The following is a 22339-nucleotide window of genomic DNA, read 5'->3' on the forward strand; positions in this document are numbered from 1 at the left end:
TAAACATTGCATTTTGCATTCAAACCAATTCATCACACATAACAGCATGCAAAATATTACCTATAAAAATAAAGCCTAGCTTACTTAACTTACATTAGGATCCGATGTGATCAATCGGAAGGCCTCTGTCACCTGTTTGGACGTAGCTCCGCCTCCAACGTCTAGAAAGTTTGCTGGCTGTCCACCATGTAATTTGATAATATCCATTGTGGCCATAGCTAAACCAGCACCATTTACTAAAATAAAGCATGCCAGGAATGTTAAAAATATAAGATATGATTAAAATTCTGCATTTTGTTATTCATTTATTTCCAGGCATATTTCCAGACAAAATTAAGCAATTTTTAAGCATATTCTTTTAGAGTGTGACCAATTCAAGAACTTTTGTATCATTTTATAGCTTCAAGAACTTTTTTATCATTTTATAGCTTCAAGAACTTTTTTATCATTTTATAGCACTTTTTCGAAACAGAACTAGGAAAAGGTCTGGACACTAAAGAATCTTACCAAGACAGCCTATACTTCCGTCTAGACCAATATAGTTAAGATCTGATTTAGCGGCACTCTGTTCTCTTGGATCTTCTTGTGTCCAGTCTCGTAATTTATATATATTTTGTTGTCTATATGCAGCATTATCGTCAAAATTTAGCTTGCAATCCATACAATATACTGAAAACATACAACATAAAATATATCAAACTAATTATACCCTCAGTCATTTTGGTATATGGACTTGCTTGTCTTGCATTCGCATATTGGTCCTTTTTGGTTAAAGTGGTTTGGCATTGTGGCTAAAGTTATTAAAATTGCCAACATCATATCACTTTTGTTTTACTGTCACAGGTTCAAATCCCTTTAAACAATCAATTGCCTGATGTGATATATATTTAAACATATTTTATTGCCAAAAATAAGACATATGATATACATACATGTAGACAGTTACAATACAATGACATGACATATTTGGCAAAAGGGTTGACCCACAAGTTCTCTCAACATTAGCAGCGAGTCTTCCCTGATGTGAGTAGGATGTCCAATACTTTATGGAAAGTCAATGGTTCTTATCAAGAGCTTAAATGTTCCTAAAATGATGCCTTTAAAGTGTATAAAGTTAAAACTCTACTGCCTACTGTTTACAAAATTTTTGTTTGCATTTTTAAACAAGGGTGCCATTGTCACAAAATACGCCCGTTTACGAAAGCTTTAGATGGAGATGGGGGCATTATGGATAAGTGTTATCTAGCAAGCAAGTTTTTATCCTTGGCACTGTGTTGTTAAATGAACCTTAAAACAAATCAGTAGGGAAGATAAAAAGTACATGTAATTGTAATTTAATAACTAAAAAATTCTGATTTAAGATTTTATTCTAGGGAAATACATTTCATTACAAAATTCTTAATCTTTGAATGAGCTGAACTGATATTTTACTTGAAAATAAAATAGTAATTAAATTTCTATGAGAAGTATTTACATTTGATAAGGTAATTACTGTATGATCTTTATGAACAAATACCAAGTCTATAGAACACCTAGTTATCACAGTTAAGAATCTTGACCAATGAATTGAAACATGTGTAAATAAATGTTACATTCTTTAGAACATACTCAAGTCCAAGAAAGAGGATTATTTATGCCCTTTGATTAAATTCTATTTTTAGAATTGAAAGTGAAAGTAGATCAAGGGGAGTAATTGTGTAGTCATTTATGAACAAAGTAATAACTTTGTTGTTGCCCTTTGATTAAATTCTATTTACAAAATCTGGATATTTCATCCATCTTTAGTGACCTTGACCTTGTATAATATTGACCTTAATTATATGTATCACAGCCATACGTCTTGATAATGACCATTTGTGTTACAATCCCTCAATCAAATGATGACTAAATGGTCCATATACACATCTTCATATTTTTATCTGAACTTTGACCTCTATGTGTGACCTTGACCTTGGCCGCAAGGACCTGAATCTTGCATGCGACACTCCGCCTCAACAATGGTGAACATTTGTGCCAAGTAATATTGAAATCCCTCTATACATGTGGAAGTTTTGGCTCCGGACAAGCATTTTCAATGACCTCTGAAAGTGTGACCTTGACCTTTGACCTAGAGACCTGGTTCATGTGCGCGACACTGCTCCTCATAGTGGTGAACATTTCTATGAAGTTTCATTAAAATCCCTCCATACATGTAGGAGATATGCTCCGGACAAAATTGGACGCCGCCCGCCCGCCCGCCAGGGGCGTTCCCATAATACGTCCCGTTTTTGAAACGGGCGTATAAAAAGAATAATTTTTAAATGCCTATATGAGAGAAATATGTTGGTACCTGTATATTTCCTTTTGAGCAAATTGCTTATGTGAAACATCATTATTAAATGGTTAAAAATACACTTTAAAAAAGTTATATATTTTGATCTGGAACATTTTACCTGTTTATGTACAATAATCATGTGTGTTAAATTACAGTGACTTTCTACAATACCATATTCTCTTGAGAATTTACCATAATTATGCGGGTTTTTTTTTTAAACATGTCTATTCATTACAGCAATGTATATGACACACTTGGTTTGATAGGTTCAGGTTTTTTTTGTTGTTTTTTTACAAGCTGTGTACATGTAACAAGCGGCAAACGTCTATGGTGATTTTAGAAATCAATTCTTACCATTTCCACCATTATCCTCCGCCATCGGGTTAATTTCCAACATGGTAGCATCATATTTGATAAACACATTGTTATACAGGTTCAAAAATGTGTCAGCTGCCTAAAACATTCAATAATCATCCATAGGTAATAACAAGTTCACTTTTCTCCTTAAAAAATAAGTTTTAAAACATCTCATGGAATCTGTATTTACTTAAAGGAACTTACTTTACATATATACATAAAAGATTCATCTAGCTAATGTAGAGTTGTTATTATAAGGTACCTGTAGGCCAAAAAGACAATCTCAAACAAATTCTTTTTGGGTCACCTAAAAACTTAAAATACACACTTTGTTGTAACTGATAAATCCAAAATGACCACCTCAAATTCAAAATGGACCGTCTCAAAAATTTCATTGACAAAACTTGCTTGTTATAGCAAATGTCCTCAATTCAAGATTATATAATTTGTATTTATATGTATATTCAATTACTCATTGAAGTATTGAAGTCATATAATACCACCTTCAAGAATAAATGATTTTCCTTTAGAGCTAGGATTTTTATCAGCTAAATACCAACGTTATAATGCATGAATAATCCTGAAGGAGAAATATATGACACACAAGGCAACATTTAGCATTACCTGATCTATACTGGAAGCATCAAAACTCATGTCAGCTGCAAGACTAACAGCCTGTTCTCGAGTCACACCTGTAGTTATATCTATAGGTTCCTTTATTATGGCTGTAGGGTTCTCTTTAGCTACCTCCTCAATATTCATACCACCTTGTGAACTACCAATCATAACTGGACCCTATAAAATATAGAAAAAGATGGAGTGAGAGATTTTTTTGTGACAGTATTCAATGACTAAGAATGTTGCTATACACCTGGCTATTTAAATGGTATGAAATCTTTTCTTTTGTAATCCTGAAAAAAAAAGACATTTAAACCAAAATTATTATTAATTATTAACTATATTTAAACTATTAACTATGATATAAATAAAAAGGTTGCTTGTATAAATAATCTAATCTTTAATGTCAGATTTTAGTAAAGCTACAGTATACATTAACCCTTCTTACATTAAAAGCTCTCTCCATGGCAATTGCGAAATAGAATTCTCTTCGGGCATACAATCTCTCTACAACCATCACAGTGTTACATATTCTACCAGCCTCGCCTGTCTGTTTTGTTACTAATTTATGTCCAATCATTTTACTTGCCAGACTTTCTGCTTCATCAGGCCTGAAATCATTTTTTTTAAAGTTATATATATCTTCATTATGGTGAATGTGAAGACGGGTGGTGGAAGACGAAGTAAAAACTCACCACATAATTCTTATCAGTGTTGTTTCATTTTCTGAGCGATAAGCATCATTTATTTTACATATTTTTTTTCTTACTGCTTTTCAGTTCTAAAGATGCCCTGGGTCAGCACTGTAAAGTTTACATGGCAAGACCTCAGGTGCCCCTTGATGCCTTATTCCAAGCACGAACGGGCACCTCAGGCCTTGATGAATTTTTCTAGGTTCATCCGCCCTGCTCACTAAGGCTCCAACGTTTGCAAATTTTTGTAAACGTGTACACGATTGCTAAGAACCGAAACGATACCGTTTAAACGGTGGTACTTCTATGTGCTATACATGTACTACACCAAATATTCAAGTCACAAAATGATGACTTCCTTTCTATTTTTAACACAAGTACAAATAATAATGTTCAGGGCTCATCATGATTGTGACGGCACACATTTTCTGCATTGTATCCTCATTTCGCTCTTTTGAAAGATCAAAGGAAAATCAACTTTACCAAAAATGTATTGTGTCACAAGCAATTATTGCATGGTGCTGTGTGGAGGGTTGTAAATACCTATTTTCCGTATTTTACTTTGAAATAAACCAATTACATTTGATAGAATTCATGATTACAGGCAATGATTAAGATATTTTGTAAGACAATATGGTCACTTCGATTAAACGGTAAAAATTTTCGTAAACGTTCACGACTTAAAATCGAAAGGAACCCGTTTAAACGTGTAACCGTGGGTGCCTTTCTGCTCACCCTGTGGGTGAGTGACCATACAAAATAACACGCCCGTCATAAAATGAAATTGCCCTGCATTTTAACAGACATAATTTGTTAAAATCAAAAATACAAGACTCAAATTTACTATTTACTGGTGTATATCTTTAAAATCAGCTTTACACAATTACATTTTGTTTATAATACTTTTCACTCTATTAATATGATCTTCGACATAGCATGAATACTTATTTCAAATTCTTTCAAAGTCTAACACACTCGGCTGAAATATCTACCACATGGCTCATTATAAAACATTACCAAACCTGTATGTATAAAACATTGCCAAATGCTGCTGTTGTCCAATCATTTCATCTTAAGCGTTGGGTAAAGTTTTATACTTAGTCATAAGGTCAATTTCCGGTTTTTGTTTGACAAAATTACGATTGAAATGGCGTCTGCAGTTTGATTCTTTAACTTCATTTATAAATGTTTAGGGAAACCTCGTTTGGATCAGAAAAACGTTGCTCTTCCTATCAGGCGAGTTTGATCAATTTTTTCCTGGTCCGACCCGAACTTTCAGTCGCAAATGCGTTGGCCAGTGGATTTGTTGAGGCCTGCACCTGAGCAGAACTACAGCCTTTCAATAAGCTGGCAAGACATCTCATTTCACTCCATGATGTAAAATTATCCAAATCACTGGCATTACAATTAAATGTGATTCAAAGTCAATGAGGATAACTGCTTGACTATCAAGGCCTAACTTTAATTGTAATGCATAAATAAAGTTTCAACAATAAAATCTTTCTTCCAGTCTGAATGCCTTCTATTTGCATGAATCTGTTGTTTACTCTTTATTATACAATGTACATACATTTTTGACAATATGGCATCTCAAATAGAAAATCAAATTGTTTGTACTTACGAGAAAGCTAGTTTTACACCACCTTTGAGACCACTGGAGAAAGTGCCTTTACCACGCCCTCCTGCTAAAACTTGTGCTTTAACAACAACATCTTGGTTTCCTGTCTCATTTACTGTAATAGTTATTATTAAGATATGCCATCTTTTGTATAATAAACATTATAACTTAATATATTTGTTACATGTACATTTGTATCTGTGGACTGTAAAATCATTGTTTCTGTTATGATTAAAATGAGTAAGGAATACCTAGAATGAAAGAAATCTGTCAGTCTATCTTACTAAAAGCGAGTGGTCATGCAGAACATCATTATTCATAGACAAACCTACTCAAAAAAGCAGCTGAATATTCTGTTCATAACTTAAGCACGTTTTTATTCTTTTTAACAGTTATTATCAAAAAATGTTTCATTCAATGTAATACTTCAAGTTATAGTCAAAACATTTCTCTTTTACAACATATTCAATGCAAATATTTCAACCATAATATGATTTAAAAGTATTTTTTCTTATTTATAATAACTGTATTATATACCTAAATCCTCGGCTATTCTCATGACTTCTCCAATGCTCTCTGTAACCCTGTACTTGGGCACCTTCACTCCTGCTTCTTTGAGAAGATCCCATGACAGATATTCATGGAGAGACAGGTTTCTCCTTTGTTGAGTTGTTTGTGCAACTGATAAAGACTGAAAAATTTAAATCATAATTTCATATAAATAATTATATATATATTAAATCTCACTTTCAATATCAATCTAAGCAAACCTATAATCTCATGTTATAGTTTCTGAATATATGAGCTGACTGTCATCAACAAAAACAATACTAAAGTGACTCATTGTAGATTATATCTGTCAAAGGGTGAAAAAAGTGTACAGTCTGAGCAGGACATGAACTTAGGACCCTCAAAATACCATTCTGCAACTCCAACAACTGAATTACCTGCTAATATACACAACTTCTCCAAAAAATACTGAACAATGATTGCAGCTAATTCACAGGGTAAAAAATGTGCAACCTGACAGGTACATGAACTCCAGCCCAGAACTTGGAATACCGTAGTCCAATATATCAGACGTTACGGGCTTGTTATAGTTTAATCTTTGCCCAGAAGCAAAAATATCTCAAAGCGACGTCATATGGGGAAGTCAAAGGCAGGGATTGCGAAGCGGGCACAGGTTTTGGCTTGCCTAGCTATAGATAACATGTGTATATTTGAAAGAAAATTAATTAAAAAGCAATAAAAGAATATTTGGAATTCTATACCATCAATAAAATTTTCAGTCAGTTCTAGTAAGGCGCCGCCATTTACAATGTAACTCAATGATAATAGGTGGGGTATTACGATAATGAACAATCGCAACTTTTCAGATTTATAAATAATAATCATCAAGTATTCCTAGTGAAAACAGAAGCAGTGCATGAAATATGCTTTTATCTCATCGATTCGTGACTCTTATTTGGAAAAATTGCACTTGCACAACAAATATCAGACATACATACAGTTCAATTAGTGCATTTGTTAAATAAATTCATTATCTAAATGTTCAAAAACTTTAAATTACTTTTAAAAACAACCGCTTAAAGATTAGAGCATCTGAACATGTCAACCATGACTGTCTTGCTCAGCTTGACGTTTACCCATCGATTCGTGAAATCCGATTCACCTTGTGACGTAATCAAAATATAGGTGCTCACAGCACTAAATGTTTGCATGGTTATTTTCAGTCCGATCTGATCAATATATGTTTCAAAGTCTTAAGTAAATTCTTACAGCATAATGAATATTTTTTTGGCTTAATTGTAAGTGTGTTTGATAAATTAAAACATCAATCGAATATTTTAAAGTAATTTAGGTCATCAGCAGATTGTAGGGTAAGCTCATTTACACCTGTTCAATTACGCATTTTGTTTGGATATAATTGTCAAATCGAGTGACTAATAAAACTTGTGTAGTTTTCAGATGGTGTATGTCCTTGCAGAAATATTTATACCAGACAATTATTTAGGTTACAAATCGATAAGAAGGCACAAATCGATGAGAATAAGGCATACCAAATGACACCTTTAAAACGGAGAAAAAAACCCTTTTTTTAACTGACTTCCCCATCTAACTTCATATTTACAGGACTACTGACAGGGATTATCAGATTCAGAGTGCTCACATGTTTTCTGACCTGATAACTAGTGATCAGTCGGAGCATATTAAAGTGACTAATGTAAGTATTCATTTAAGTCATGTATTTTTTTAATTTATCTTTATTTGACCATGTTTAGCCATTTTGTTTCACGATTACCTGACCCTGAAAATTTGTTGTTCAAAACACAACCAAACTTTTCAACTTTTTTGCTTCTAATTCTATCTAAATGATGTCAGACTGAAATACATTAAAAATGTACGAATTTTTGACGATATTCCAGTTAATTGCACTTAAATTTACCTTTACTGCATGCTTTAAAACAGAGTTTTGACACAGTCGTCCGCTGGAACGGAGCACTGCGGACGCCATGTTTACTTCTTTTTAGTCAGTGTAAGTTGGGCGCTCTTAAATATGGATTAATAAATGCGCTCAATGCCAAGGAAATTTAAAGGTCACGTGATATTTCAATGTCAATTAATAAAGGTGCTGATCCGTTTTTCACTCCAGTTAGGTACACGTTAAAGGAGTATCATCGTTTCATGAATTTATGTGAATTAGCACAGACGCTTGGGGTTTGGAGCTCAAAACGCCTTTAAAATCCAAATAAAATGCATATTTGTCAATCCCAGGACATGTACTGATCATATATATCAAAAAATCTTAATATATGCCGTTTTGAAAAAAAAATCATATTTCAACATCTATAAGTGTATTATTATAGATGTTGAAATATGATTTTTTTTCAAAACGGCATATATTAAGATTTTTTGATATATATGATCAGTACATGTCCTGGGATTGACAAATATGCATTTTATTTGGATTTTAAAGGCGTTTTGAGCTCCAAACCCCAAGCGTCTGTGTGAATTAGAAACACACCTATATAACAGTGATTTTTTTTTTCAATTTTCAAAACAACTTAATAGCGGAAAATATAATATAGCACGATATATAAATCAGAAAGGGGAAAATCAAATTCCAACAACTGAGACACATTTTATAAAATTTTCGATTTCAATTCAACTTAACATGCATGGAAACATAGCAGAGGCTATCTTTTCGGGCAGTTTTCTGTCCCCTAGCTGATATAAGTCAGCTGCTGTTAAATCATGGTTCCAGTGGAAATTTTAGGGGAAAATATTTGCATTTTTAGGGGAAAATATACATATTTTGGGCTAGGGGAAGCAGCCTTTATTCGTCTGTAAAATACAGGAAAAAAATCACTGCCTCAAATGTTCTTTTCACAAGGGGATAAAACATAATGGATGTAGAAAAAAACTGTTTTTAACTAGATTCTTATTAGAATCTATTTATTGATCTTCCCTGGCATATATATATTTTTTATGTTCCAGACTTTCCCTTTAAACAGGCTTAAATCTAAAAAGGTTAAACGGTGGACTCATGTGCTTTTTAGGTGCTGATTTTAATAACATATATAAGTGTACACAAAATTTCAGACTGGAGAAGTTTATAAATTGTATTGGATCTCTCATAAAAAAATGCTAACAAAAGGGGAGTTTCGAATGCATTTTGACGTACACGTCTTTTTTTTTTTGAAAACTAAATCATGACTTCTGATGCATTTTTGGGTACTCAGTATACGTTAAGCTACATTTGACATGCAACCTCGGATTGTTACGTCGTCTTGCAACGGTGTGGAAAAAACTAACCTTTCTACAGAACTTTCACTTCATACTTATATGAGTAAGTCCTACATAATCAGGATGTTTTTTGCAGGCATGTGAATTAAGGGCCTTCCCTTTGAATTAGGTAAAAAAATAGGCTTAACATGGTAATTAAAATGTATATTAATTGCGAAAGTGGAAGAGAATTATAAACTTGATAATTAAATTTCAGGGGAAAATTGTGTCATATTCCAGAGTTAAAATAAATAGATCTAGATAAATGTCAGATATTATAGATTAATATTATAACAATATTGTTAGAAAATGTATGTTTGGGAAAATATCATGCAAATCTCATTAAATTTGTTAATATAAGGAACTATAAAATATCTGTAGCAGGCCATTTTAAGGGTTAACTATTTTTGAGCGAATCAGTAGTGCGAATTGTCGAATATGATGAGTTATGTTTTTGTTTTCTTTCTTTCTTTTTTTGCCAATTTAAAAAGATTAACTTTGTCCCATGTATTTTATTGCATATAAAGTTCCAAGCGAAAAAAAGGACCTCATCTGATTGTATACAGTATCAGCAATTTGTGATATGACAGGGTTCCAGCAAGGAATTTCTAAAGACAAGCAACTCGAAATGTTGACATAAATTATATAGAAAGGTGGAGTCAATGTGAGTAAAATAAATGTGTTAAATAAAAAAATTAATAAATAAATTAATAAAAAAATAGATAACTTACCTCAAATTTTACATCAGATCACGCAGACCTTGCCGTCGCCTTAGTCAACATCGTCATCATCAGCAGCATTATCAAAACTATTTTGGCACCTGAGACTTAATTGATTACCATCATAATTGTCGCCGAAGTTGCTGATGTTGTTTTTTTCTTAATAATATCACTGTCGTTGCTGACGATGACAATTTTTTCACTGATGTAGTGAGCACATCGTTCAACAGTGTCATTATTAATTTCAATAATTTTCTATGTAAAGATTGACTTTACGGTTATTGTGGAAGTTTAGTGTGGGTTTTTCCCCCTACATTCATTTATTGTATGTTATAGGAACGCTATATTATGAATTTATTATACATTATTTAGTACAATACTGAATTTAATTGGACGAGAAGACAGATGTCAAACCTCAAACCTATTTTGGATGAGGCACAAGCTTTATACAGCTATTGTCGAGTCTAAAAGATTCAATTTTGTTCTCAAAAATGTATAATGACCTCTTTTTTATTAACACTACTATTTTTTTAAACTTTTAAACAGATCTTTTAACTTCATAGACAATAGGATTTGATATAAATTTTTGGATTATGTCTAAATTATTTTTTAGACCCAATTGGACAAAGGGAATTTTGAATTTATCCCATTTCCGACTTTATATTCAGATTTTCATCTGGATTAGGGAACGTTTGACTGCCTTATTTACTACTTGTGGCTTGAGGAATATAATTATATACCGTGTTGATAGTTATGCGACAAATGATAGAACAAAGGCAAAACTTTTTCATTTGGGTACTAGTTCAATCAAAAATAAGTAACGTACAGCTCATAATATTATAGGCATTTACAACTCTTGTATTTTATAATATACATGTAAAAGTATACCCTTCACTTAATAGAACAAACTGTATGCAGATGGTTTTGATTTTTATAATTCATATATCAATGTAATACATGAGCACATAAAATGATAAATAAAATTTGTACATGCTACAATAAAAAGGCTTAAAGAGCGTTTTAATTTATTTCACATAAATTTTACATACACTACCTATATACTAGAAGTAAAATTCAAAATGTCCATGCTGTATCTTTTCACCTTTATCCTGTGGGATTTTCCAAAAAAGACTGAATTTCTTAAAATCTTATCCAGTTTCCATTGCTGACACTGTCTTTTATCATATATTTTTTTTTTGGTTGGGTTTTACCTAACACCAAGGCAACAGTATAGGTCATATGGCGACTTTCCAGCTTTAACAGGAAAATAAAGGTGAAAAAAGTTGGGTCAGCTAAAAGTATAGAGCCTGGTATGTTTGTGCTGGCGTGCAGTGGCTCTATACTGGTAGCCAAGGCTTTAAACTTCTCAGTTCAAACAAATATAAGGATTAAAAATGCTAAAATACATGCATAATAATGTATCACAGAATGCTCTTTGTAATGAAAATGTTCCCATATACATTCAAACCTGTTTAAAGTTCATCTCTGAATAACAGTCAACATAAATGAATACATGAAATAATTCACTTGTAAGACCAGCATTTTGTTTACACCTATTACCAACAAGTTTGTTTCTTTTATGGGAAAAAAATCATATTGAGAAATAGCCTAAAAAAAGAAACTGGGCATTTTCCCCCCAATTTTTCCAATGGTTTTCGTAAGCAGTTCAGTCTTTATCATTTACTTTCACAAATGATAAGGAATGAAAATTTATACTTTAAAAAAAAACATATTTCAATTACATTTCACAACTATTTTTATCAGAAGCAATACATTTTTCACTCCTGTACTTTCAGAATAAGAAAAACAATGAAAAGAATTCATAATACCACATATATTTCTTACAAAAATAGAGGCTTAATAGAAAAGATCAGTAACACAAATGCTGTATATAATCTAAAGATTCTATAGAATATGTCATTCTTTCATCCAGTCACTTAAGGTTATCCTTGTACATAAATATTTGGTTTGTAGCTACAGAGAGTGTTCATTGATTTTAACTAATAAATGCAATAAGAGAGTGAATTTTTCTTTAAAATCCAGAACAAAAAATGTTTTGAAAACGTGTGTTAAGTTTTTAATGAGTAGGCCTTAACATATATATTTAGAAGTTTATCGGATACATTTTTTTCAGTTGGAGAGGACATAATTGTGTTTTAGACAGTAAGGTTTATTGTTGTATAAATGTTAACGTGATGTCATCTCTCGATATGATGATGTAAGGCAGAGATTCAGTTAGCTCATCGGTCCAACACTTTGAAGAAATATTCCACCTGAAAATATCAAACATAAAAACCAATTAGTGTTTTATCAAATACTAGTATTAGTTTAAACATATTTATTTTAGCTCGGTTGTGAAACATGTTCTTGCAACTTATATTTATCACTTATAAGTCCGCTTCCTGGAACAAACTAGTGCTGGTGTCATATGAAGAAACATGGTCGTGACCCGAGCAGGGCTTGAACCCATGATCCTTTGCTTGCATGGCAGACAATTTAACCACTAGACCACCACTCTCTTAAATACTAGTAATGAAAATATATTGAATACTCAATAATATATAAAATGAATAAATTAAATAATGAATAAATATAACCCCTCTTCAGTTAATGATGTCAAGCAAGTAAAGCTTGATCCTAAGATCCGTATGTTGAGAGGTATAGAACATAACCACATAGGCCACTGCTCCACTACAACCAATTTTCACTCTATATTCCTGACAGAGGTTAAGTTGGCTACATGTATCATCTTTTAAGAGTAACTTTTCAAAAAAAATTTTTTTACATGTATTAGAAATGACAGAGGAAGAACATATGGTTTTATTTCACAAGTAAAATAAACAAAATTTGAGCAACATTCCTGATACTGTAGCAAATCGCTCCAACAGTGATTGGCAGTGAACAAAGATTTTGGCCCTAGCTAAAAAACACAGTCAACATTTTTCTAGTTTCACAAGAGATTGACAAAGTAAAACCATGATATAATGAATCTGGATTAAATTACTAGTCCCTCAAGTTTAAATCAATAGTGACCATTATCAGTTGCTACTTATTTTATATCAAAGTTGTAAGGAATGTTGTCATATAAATTAAGGTGTCAGCATGTATACATCTGGAATGACACATGATAGAAAACCTAGCCTTTTCTCCATCAAAACATTTTTGAGAAAGATAAAATACCTTTTCTAAAGCATCTCCAAACCTTAAAACCAAACCAAATGGTATTTTCAAATGGCTTATAGCCTTATTATAGATAGAGTTGTAGAGAAGTATCTGAAAAAGCAATACTGCAGTAACTGTTTAACACATAAATTACTAGGAATTAGCCCAGTTTGTTTGTTTGATTTGGGTTTTACGTTACACCGACACAGTATAGGTCATTTGGCGATGTTCCAGCTTTACTGGTGGAGGAAGACCTTAGGTGCCCCTCCCTGCATTATTTCAGGCACGAACGGGCTCTTGAGTAGAATCACCGACGTCCCGTCAGCTAGCTGGAAATTAACCCTGTACTGCACTAAGGTGACAATTATTGTTTAAAAGCAATGTTAATGTACAAACCTCTAATAAACCATCTTCTGGTAGGTCAGTACAATGTACAGCATTCTTTACTTTATCCTGTCCAAACAAAGCTCTCAATGTTCTTGGTCGTAAATGACGAGCTATTTCCTGAAGAAATATGACAAAATTAGCTTTTTGCTGATATGTAAATTTTTGTTCATATATATATGCATTCTATCACACATAAACAAAATCTATACAGTGGATTTGTTAGACATGCTAAAAGCCATATCAAATTAGAGCTATTGCATCCCATACAAGGTATTCACTGGAAATTTCTAAATATTTAAGTGTTTATCATTTCACAATCATCTAGCTTAATAAATAACTTGGATCATACAATGTACAATACAAGATACAATGTATGCTAAATATTGATCATACTGAAGAACATTAAATAATCTTACTACAGTTTTTGATGACAATATTGGTGAAGAAGAAAAACAATATAATATGGTATATTCAACCTCTTCTATAAAGTAAATTAATTGCAAATGAATAAAAGCCCCTTTTTCTTGATTTGATAATATTTTCAAGTCATTTTGCCTTGCATTCAAGCAATCAAAAAATTTAATTTATCATCTTTTGAAACACGTTTTCACTATATTTATGAAGTCTTTATATAGGGAAAATTTGCAGACTGGACTGAAAAACTTTAAATTTGTGAATAAATTGTAGTCTGATATTAAACTCACTGGATCAGCAGGCCCGCTCATTTCTCTGAAGGCTGTTGGAGCATTCTGAGCCCTAACTTCAAGCGCAATACAAGGTCCTGATGTCAATTCCAACACCATAGAATTGTACTCTTGTACAACACCCTTATATACTTCATAAAACTCCTCGGCATTAGCTTTCTCCATATGGAACATTTCTATCGCAGACACTTCAAATCCTGCCTCCATGATAGCACTGATGATCTTACCTGCGTTACCTGCAAATATACAGTATATGTAGAAAATAATAATAATGAAGAATACATAGAGGATATTGAATGAAGTAGGTTTTATACTTAATTAGGCGAGCATAATATTGTTTGATTTAATGAGTTCAATAAATTCAGTATTGAATCTACACAAATATAATATTCTTTTAATCACATATATCAAAATAACAACATTTTACAGTTAAAAAGACTATTTTTCATTGACACCCCTATAGTGCAACGCTAACATTAGCGAGCTTTAATGGTGTTTGAATATAACTCAAATGAAGTAATGTCTGTGTTTTTACACTAGTGTTATATTGTTTTTATTTCATAGCTTTATTACACTCCTGCACCATAGTTTATGTGATAAATAGCCTATAACTGCTTAAACTACATAATAAACTTGTCCTATATTGAAAACTGAACCATTATATTTAAAATGTTTAATTTTCAACTGAACAAAGAGATGATTTCACAGAATCAAGTTGGAAATTTAGAAACATAAAATTTGGCAATTTACTTGTCTCACTTCTAATTGACAATTTTTGGTACATTAAGTTTGAAAATTAGAAATTTGTCAACATTGAAAACTTGCACAGTACAGGTAAGACGGCTCTGACAGCCTTGCTCTTTCCTTATAACAAGGCTATTCCCATTCTAAGACTTAAATTTTTTGAAAATAAAAGATAAGTATGAATATCATAGAAAAAAACAATAAAGATGATATTTCTTTTATATATATGACATACAATATTTTTTTTTCATAAACATAATGATAACAGCAGCAAAATCTGTGTGATGGACTTGCCCTGATTTGAATTTAAGACAGTCCATTTCAATTCTCAATTATCAAAAGTCAATAGCTTGGTCAGACTGCATGGACATGCTGGCTAGCATGGCTCTTAGTTCATACTGATTGCAGAGGCTGATTATTTTTGTAAGACAGCAGACACAATACATGGGCTGGCCTAGCTATGTACTGGTGGCAAAAGCTGATCAAGTTTGGGTCCTGTAGGTAAAGGGGTAACTACTAACCTCCTTGAACTGCATGTGGTTTTATTACACAGCACGTGCATTCTGAGCATTTGGCTGTATTTCTTCTCACTGGCCCGACAGATGGGAAGAAAAACTCTAATTCTCTTGCAGCTGACGCCACACCATCAGATCCGTGGCATGCATTTTCCGTGTTATCTTTGCCGAACCGGGAGCGCAGACTGGATGGTGCTACCTTCCTCGCCTCAGAACTGTCAGTAGGACCGATCATTTCCCGCCATTTACCAACAGCATCTACACCCATCAATTCAAATGCCAGGACTGGACCACTTGTCATAAAACTGATCAATTTACTGGAAAATAAACAGAAGTTTGAGTTGATAAAGAGTTAACTAGCCTATCATCATTATTTATATTATAACAAAATGGCTGTTAACTGTATAAACCAAGTTTGTTCACATAAAAAATGAGACTTAATTAAATGATTAAACCTCTCCTCCCCACAGACATATTTTAACTTGATGCCTTAGCTGAAATCTGTAAGAAAAACAGCAAAAGGCTTGTATAAAAAAAATTCTCAATTTAATTATTAATATCAGTTATACACATTGATTTCACTTACTCAAAGAAAACTTTTCCCTGGTGTTCCTGGTAAAATTCAAATGCCTCGTTCCTTGTCAACTGACACATCTTCATTTTGGTAACTTTGAATCCTGACTGGAATATTGTGTCTAAAATTTGACCAACTTTGTTCATAGCATCAGGCTTGATTATACCCAGTGTTCTGTAAAAGAAGATTTCAAATTTATAACTCTATCAATCGTCATAATCCTTAAGATTACCAATCCTTAAGATTACCATTTTCATCATTCTTTTCATCATTATTATTATTATCATCATCACCATCATCATCTGATTTAATTATCAAGGTTATGTTGGTGTGTTAAGATATTGTCGTGAATTATTCTTGCAGTTTGTAATTGTGTGGATCAAAAATGATTAGGACATTCCCCCTATAAAAAATTTAGCATTAAAAATTATCTTTGATTGCTCGCTCTCAAATATTTGAAATTTAAAAAACAACATCAGAGAATTGCACTACACCATATACATCACTGTAAGGACATCTGTCATAATGTTATGTCGGAAAATAGCTTATATAGCCAATGTTTATATGTTATATGTAACCAACTATAAATAAAGATTATCTTATCTATCTTATCTTACTAAGTACTCACATTAACTTTGAAAATCATGGAAAAACATGTCTTATGCTTAAAATTAACAAGAGCTGTCTTTAAGACAGCGTGTTTGACTATTCTCAGTGCTTGACAGTAAGAATAGAGGTATAACTCTATTAAAAGGTAATCACAAAGACTGAGTGTGTGAAATGTCCACCCATTTCCTTCATAAGTTTGGGAAGTACCAACTTGCATGCAAAACCTTAACCAAAGTGTGTCTGCAATGCAAACACCTAGGTAAGTACAATTATAGCTCTCCCTATTCTTCAAACACTTGAGCTTAAAACATGCAAATTGCAGGTCAACAAGAGTCAGATCACCAACACTAAATGCAAGAGATTAAGTGCAAGTAGTACTGAAATATACAAACCTTTCTTTTTGCTGTGAGAGACAGTTTCTGGTGAATTCATCTCCATAATCTACAAATGTTATCTGTCTAGAGAACAAATCTACTGTAGCTCCAACATACAAGTTCTCTAACTTTAGGCCATCCAATTTTGTCCTCTTTAAAAATATTCTATGATTTTTGATGTCAAACTGAAAGGGAAACCACCTCTATATTATAAGATAAAGTATATAATTCAAATTGCACTCAGAAAACTTTAGCTGAAAATTTAGGAAACTTCCATTTGTGATGCCTGGCTTTTAAACTCCTTAGTTGTACATAATTTTCATAATAATATATAAGAAAAACAACATAATTTTAATAGACATAAAACAGGTTTCTACATTTTATATTCATCAATGGACCTCATCATCTTTCGCCATAAATAATATAACTGTAGGATACTAGATGTTACACCACTTTAGTTTATTGATGCCATAGCAGAATCACTGTAGCGTATCATTGTTTAACAATTATCAAAGATGCTTGATATTTTCTCCAGTATAGACATGCTTTCAAAAGACTTTTTTCTTTGTTTTTTAAACCAGAAACATAATAATGACTCATAAATTGAGTGTTACAGGTAAAACCAAAACTAAGCCAAAGTAAGCCTGACTGCCCTGACATTTAATGATAACCTAAAAGTTGTAAAACTGAAGACTGCATTAACCCTAAGCCTACTGAATTTGTGTAATTACTTTCCTTCCTTTAATATCAACCCTGATATATCAATGATGAGCAAGTCAAGCAATTATATATAAGTAATTTAAAATAAGTAACAAAACAGGGGATGTAACAAATACTAACCATTTCAACAGAGTTATCCCTGCTGTAGAACATGAGTTGGTATGGTCTGACCAGCTGAGCAAACTGGTCATACCACTCCACAATAAAACAGTATCTTTGATCAGCCTGAAAATACAGAGAAATTTTTTTTTTAATAAGATTTTAATAAGCAAGGTAACTGTTAAAATATTTTTGACTGAAAATGCTGCAATCCGAGCCATCATCAGAAATAAAATTAATTCTCTGAAACTTAAGACACTAAGGCTCCAACGTTTACAATTTTTTGCAAAAGTTTACATGATTACTAAAAACTGATACGATATTGTTTAGACAGTGTACTATACTACAACCAGTATTTAATTTGCCAAATGATAACTAACTTTCTATCTTTAATTCTAACGCACATACAAAAATTATTACAAGATAATGTTCAGGGCTCATCGTGAGGGAGTCAGCACCAATTTTATACACATTTCGCTCTTTTGAAAAATCAACTTTACAAAAAAGGTATTTAATCAAGTCTTTTTTCCTTTTTTTGGCACATTACCGAAGTTTTTCTTTCAAAGACAAATACTATTATAAAGATGAAAAATCCTTGGGCACTGGCCAGAATTTGAAGCCTGGACCTACTGTATTGGTTTCAAGGCGGGTACTCAACCAAATTGTAAAAGGGTTACTGCAACAGCAAGGCTCTAGTTACTACACTTGATAACACTTCTACCCACATTATTTAGACAGGTAAACTTAGACAGTGACCATTAACAGCAATGCTCCTAATAACCTCCTTCTACATGTCATCACTGTCTAGGTCTCCAAGAGGAGTTTGACAAATGAAAGATAAATAGAATCTTAATTTTTTGATAGTTTTCAACATTTAAAAAAAATATGTGTATAACTAGAAATGAGTTAAAATACCCTCTCTGTTTTGGGTGGAATATCTCCTGTACCTGCATGCAGGAGTTGGAATTTTCATGATGTTTTTCCTTGTTTGGGTATATAATTTCAGGCTATTTTTTGCTGCACAATGCACAACGATTTAAATGATATAGGGACACTACTCATGTTGTTCATTAATACATATCATTTTGTGAAAAGCAAATCTTAATAGCGAGCTCGAAGAGCTGGCGCGATAAAGATAACGATAAAAACTGAGGAATTCTGACTGAAAACGGATGTGTAGACTGGTCACCCGCGCACGTCTATGGGAACCATAACAGGACAGGGAACCAGAATAACGGAAGCTGTGTATAAAATATTGAATGACAGTTTTAAAACGGAAAATGTAAAATGACAATTGAAAGGCGCCATTTTGTTTGAAAAATCTGATAAATAAAAACAATTTTTTGTCGAATTTTGTTGTGAAAACTATCTAGAATGAAAGAAAATGGTCTAACTAAGAAAATGAATCCGAACACCAATATCTTTTATTCAGTCGTTAACGCTGTACAGACGTAAGTATTGTTTACGTGACGTCACAATGTAGCGCCAAACAGCACGTGCAAAACAAACAAATCAAGTACGCTATTTTAATGTCGCAAACGTTTTAAGTTTTACATTTATTTCACTTTTGATAATCTTTATTTCGCTTGAAAAATTATAGAGTGAAATAAAATAAACAAAGTTTTATCAACTTTTCAAAACTCGTTATTCATTTAACGACAGGGGTAGAGCCATATTTACACGTACTGTGTGACGTCACACGCACTCGTCACTGCATTTGAAATAAAAATGAGCGATTATTTCATACGGGGAAGTCAAAGTCCGGGTCCGCGAAGCAGGCCCGGGCTTTGGCTTGCCCGGCTATAGACTACACGTGTATATTTAAAAGAAAATCAAATAAAAAAAACAATTAAAAAATATATAGAATTCTATACCTATCAATGAAATTTTCAGTGTCAGTTCTAGTTAGGCGCTGCCATTTACAATGTAACTCAATGATAAAAGGCGGTGTATTCCGATAACGGAACAAATCTCAACTTTTCGGATTAATAATAATCGTCGAGTGTTCCGAGTGAAAACGGAAGCGGGTATATATAATACCGAATGACACATTTAAAACGGAAAAAATGAAAGGATTTTTTACCGACTTCCCCGTTCATAGGCTTTGCCTAATTTCATATTACTATTTCACGTTAAAAGTACATCGAGCTCGCTTTGAGGCTTTGCCTTTTTCATATTAGGACATTGTTAAGTGTGTCCTAAATAATTCAATATTTTGTGTTTATTTGTAAACTTTTTACCCCACCCACGTATTATTTCCTACTGTATTACATTTACAGTAACGCATTATAATTTTGTTTAATAAAAAACCAAATCAGTTTGTAGGTAACAACTCATGCTTTTTTCAATACCGAATAAAACTAGGTAAAAAATGCAATACAAACCATTTCCAAAAGATGTTCACGCGCTGAAAATATCCAGTCTTATTATTCAAAATGTTGTTGTTGGTAACCAGCCACCTAACTGATTTTCTAACAACTATTTCTATTGGTTGATAAGGGAATGTTTATTTAACGATTATCTTAATTTTATGCGTCACACTACATGTTTCAATATTCTATCAAAGCATACAATGTACAATTCTTGACTAATTTACCGAGCTATTTAATTAATATGATAGATCAGGATTTTACACTTATCTTTAAACATTGATTAAAGTTAATGGGGGAGCCTTTAGCTTCTTTATAATTCATTTATTATTATGTAAGTTAGTGTAATAATTTTACAGTAAATGGACCCCATTGGACAAAAGCTTTTAGCTAAAATGGGCAATCCTAGGGTAACATAGAACACGTACACTCATTAATTAATCTTATAATTATTTTTGTTGCATTTATGTGTGCGTTTTTATATATATGCAAGTTGATATATGTGATAACATTGTATGTGTTTATGTCTATTCCCTGAATAAATCGATACGATCAGAGATTATTGGAATTTGTTAGTCTGTTGTCTGGGAAACTTTTAAGTAAGATTTAATTACATAAATCCATTGCATTCAAATTTGAGGTAAAACCTTCATTATATGGAACCAATAAACGATTTTAGACAAGAACACCTCGATTCAATCTGGAATGTACATGTAGCTGAGGCAAATTTTGCAAGTGGGAGTGATTGAAAGTCCAGGGACTCGTTTGCTTTCTTGCAGGTCTAGGCGTCAAGGATATAATTGTTTAGTCTGTGTTCTCACTGTACGTCTGTCTCAAACCTCAAGATTTTCATTGGTCAGTTTACATTCTGTCAATTTATGTGACAGTTTCTGTCCAATGAAATATATAGGTCTGAGAATTTCTTAATAACTTCAGACCCAGGACACATTCCAGATGGAGATTCAGAGTGGTGAAAATGAAAGCCCCAAAAAGCTCGAATGTAAACACAAGTCTATTAATGAACTACAAACGCAAATTTTATGTATATACATTTACACTGGTACCACGGGCACAATTAAATCTCAAAGACAAACATAATTAATAAATTTCAAGTAGGGTCTTTCAAAGACATCGGTTAAATACATTTCTCTTTAAAAATTATAAACCATGATTCTGGTACATATATAGATAAGATAAGATAAGCTCAGGAATAAAGACTGGGGTCTAAATAAAAGTTGTATCATAGTTTGGGGACCTTTCTGTTGAAAATGTGTCAGAGTTAAATCGAATACATTTATATACATGCACAGTGCGTTAACTTGAGTGCAAGTATCAGTTACCTGCACTCCAGAGTATGCCCATTGATTAGCTTAGGTTTACTTATTGTGACGGAACGACAGAAATATAATATTCAGATGCTCGTTCATTGGTTACTTTTTTCTTGGGTTTCATGTTGTGACAACAGGGAACGTGATTTTATGTTTGACTATGATACAAAAAGAAAGAACATTAAAAAAACTCGTCAATCTGATTAATACTCGGATTAATACTACATATCAGATAGCCTAAGCGCTCGTGTTTCGACTTAACGTATTTTGTAGCGTGCCGCAGTAGTAAAACTGGAGTCGCGATCTAAACATTTAAATATTACGGATTTTCCATTTCCAAATATGGAAACAGGAAATGCTTCCCAACTTCCGGTGTCTGGAGTTTTTCGACATTAATCACTGTCAAGCACGTATTTCCCGATTTCCTTTGAATTGAAACAAAGTCATCAAAGGAACATTTACTGAAACAACATTTACATTGACTGCTTCTTTGCTTATTCTATCCGCATGGTGCTTACGTCCCTTGGAAGGTTTGTATCAAGATTATTATTACTAATTAGTTTTTAATTGCTTTTCAAAACAATAATAATTTTGTTGATCTTTTTGCTGTATGAACAATGATGAACGAAATGCAAATTATTCCGATTGTG

At 32.6% G+C, this 22339-nt stretch overlaps 2 protein-coding genes across 2 annotated transcripts; both read right to left on the reverse strand.

Moving 5' to 3' along the window:
- Positions 1–93: 93 nt before the first annotated feature.
- On the reverse strand, positions 94–8204 carry LOC132720780 (succinate--CoA ligase [ADP-forming] subunit beta, mitochondrial-like; the record flags this gene model as incomplete). Its single annotated transcript, XM_060704988.1, is given in 8 exon segments — positions 94–236; positions 508–669; positions 2669–2768; positions 3296–3466; positions 3738–3900; positions 5603–5714; positions 6137–6290; positions 8046–8204. Coding segments are annotated over 8 exon segments (1074 nt in total), but the record flags the coding sequence as incomplete, so codon positions are not given.
- A 2817-nt stretch (positions 8205–11021) lies between these two features.
- On the reverse strand, positions 11022–20495 carry LOC132720782 (nucleoside diphosphate kinase 7-like). Its single transcript, XM_060704989.1, has 8 exons — positions 20377–20495; positions 18014–18118; positions 17192–17358; positions 16203–16364; positions 15623–15933; positions 14358–14593; positions 13663–13770; positions 11022–12377 (listed from the first exon to the last, which is right to left on the reverse strand). Exons 1-8 carry the CDS (start codon positions 20377–20379, stop codon positions 12345–12347), a joined length of 1125 nt encoding a protein of 374 aa, XP_060560972.1. The 5' UTR covers positions 20380–20495; the 3' UTR covers positions 11022–12344.
- Positions 20496–22339: the final 1844 nt, after the last annotated feature.

The sequence above is a fragment of the Ruditapes philippinarum genome, unplaced genomic scaffold, assembly GCF_026571515.1.
Source record: "Ruditapes philippinarum isolate M1 unplaced genomic scaffold, ASM2657151v2 ctg6767_1_1_1_1, whole genome shotgun sequence".
In the NCBI taxonomy this organism is placed as follows: domain Eukaryota; kingdom Metazoa; phylum Mollusca; class Bivalvia; order Venerida; family Veneridae; genus Ruditapes; species Ruditapes philippinarum.

What these genes read in the sequence shown, in the direction of transcription:
- LOC132720782 (XM_060704989.1), bottom strand. An exon ending in CAGGGAAAAGTTTTCTTTGA is followed by an intron (nt 15,934 to 16,202) that starts GTAAGTGAAATC and finishes TTTATTTTCCAG; the next exon opens with TAAATTGATCAGTTTTATGA. An exon ending in ACCACATGCAGTTCAAGGAG is followed by an intron (nt 14,594 to 15,622) that starts GTTAGTAGTTAC and finishes GTATATTTGCAG; the next exon opens with GTAACGCAGGTAAGATCATC.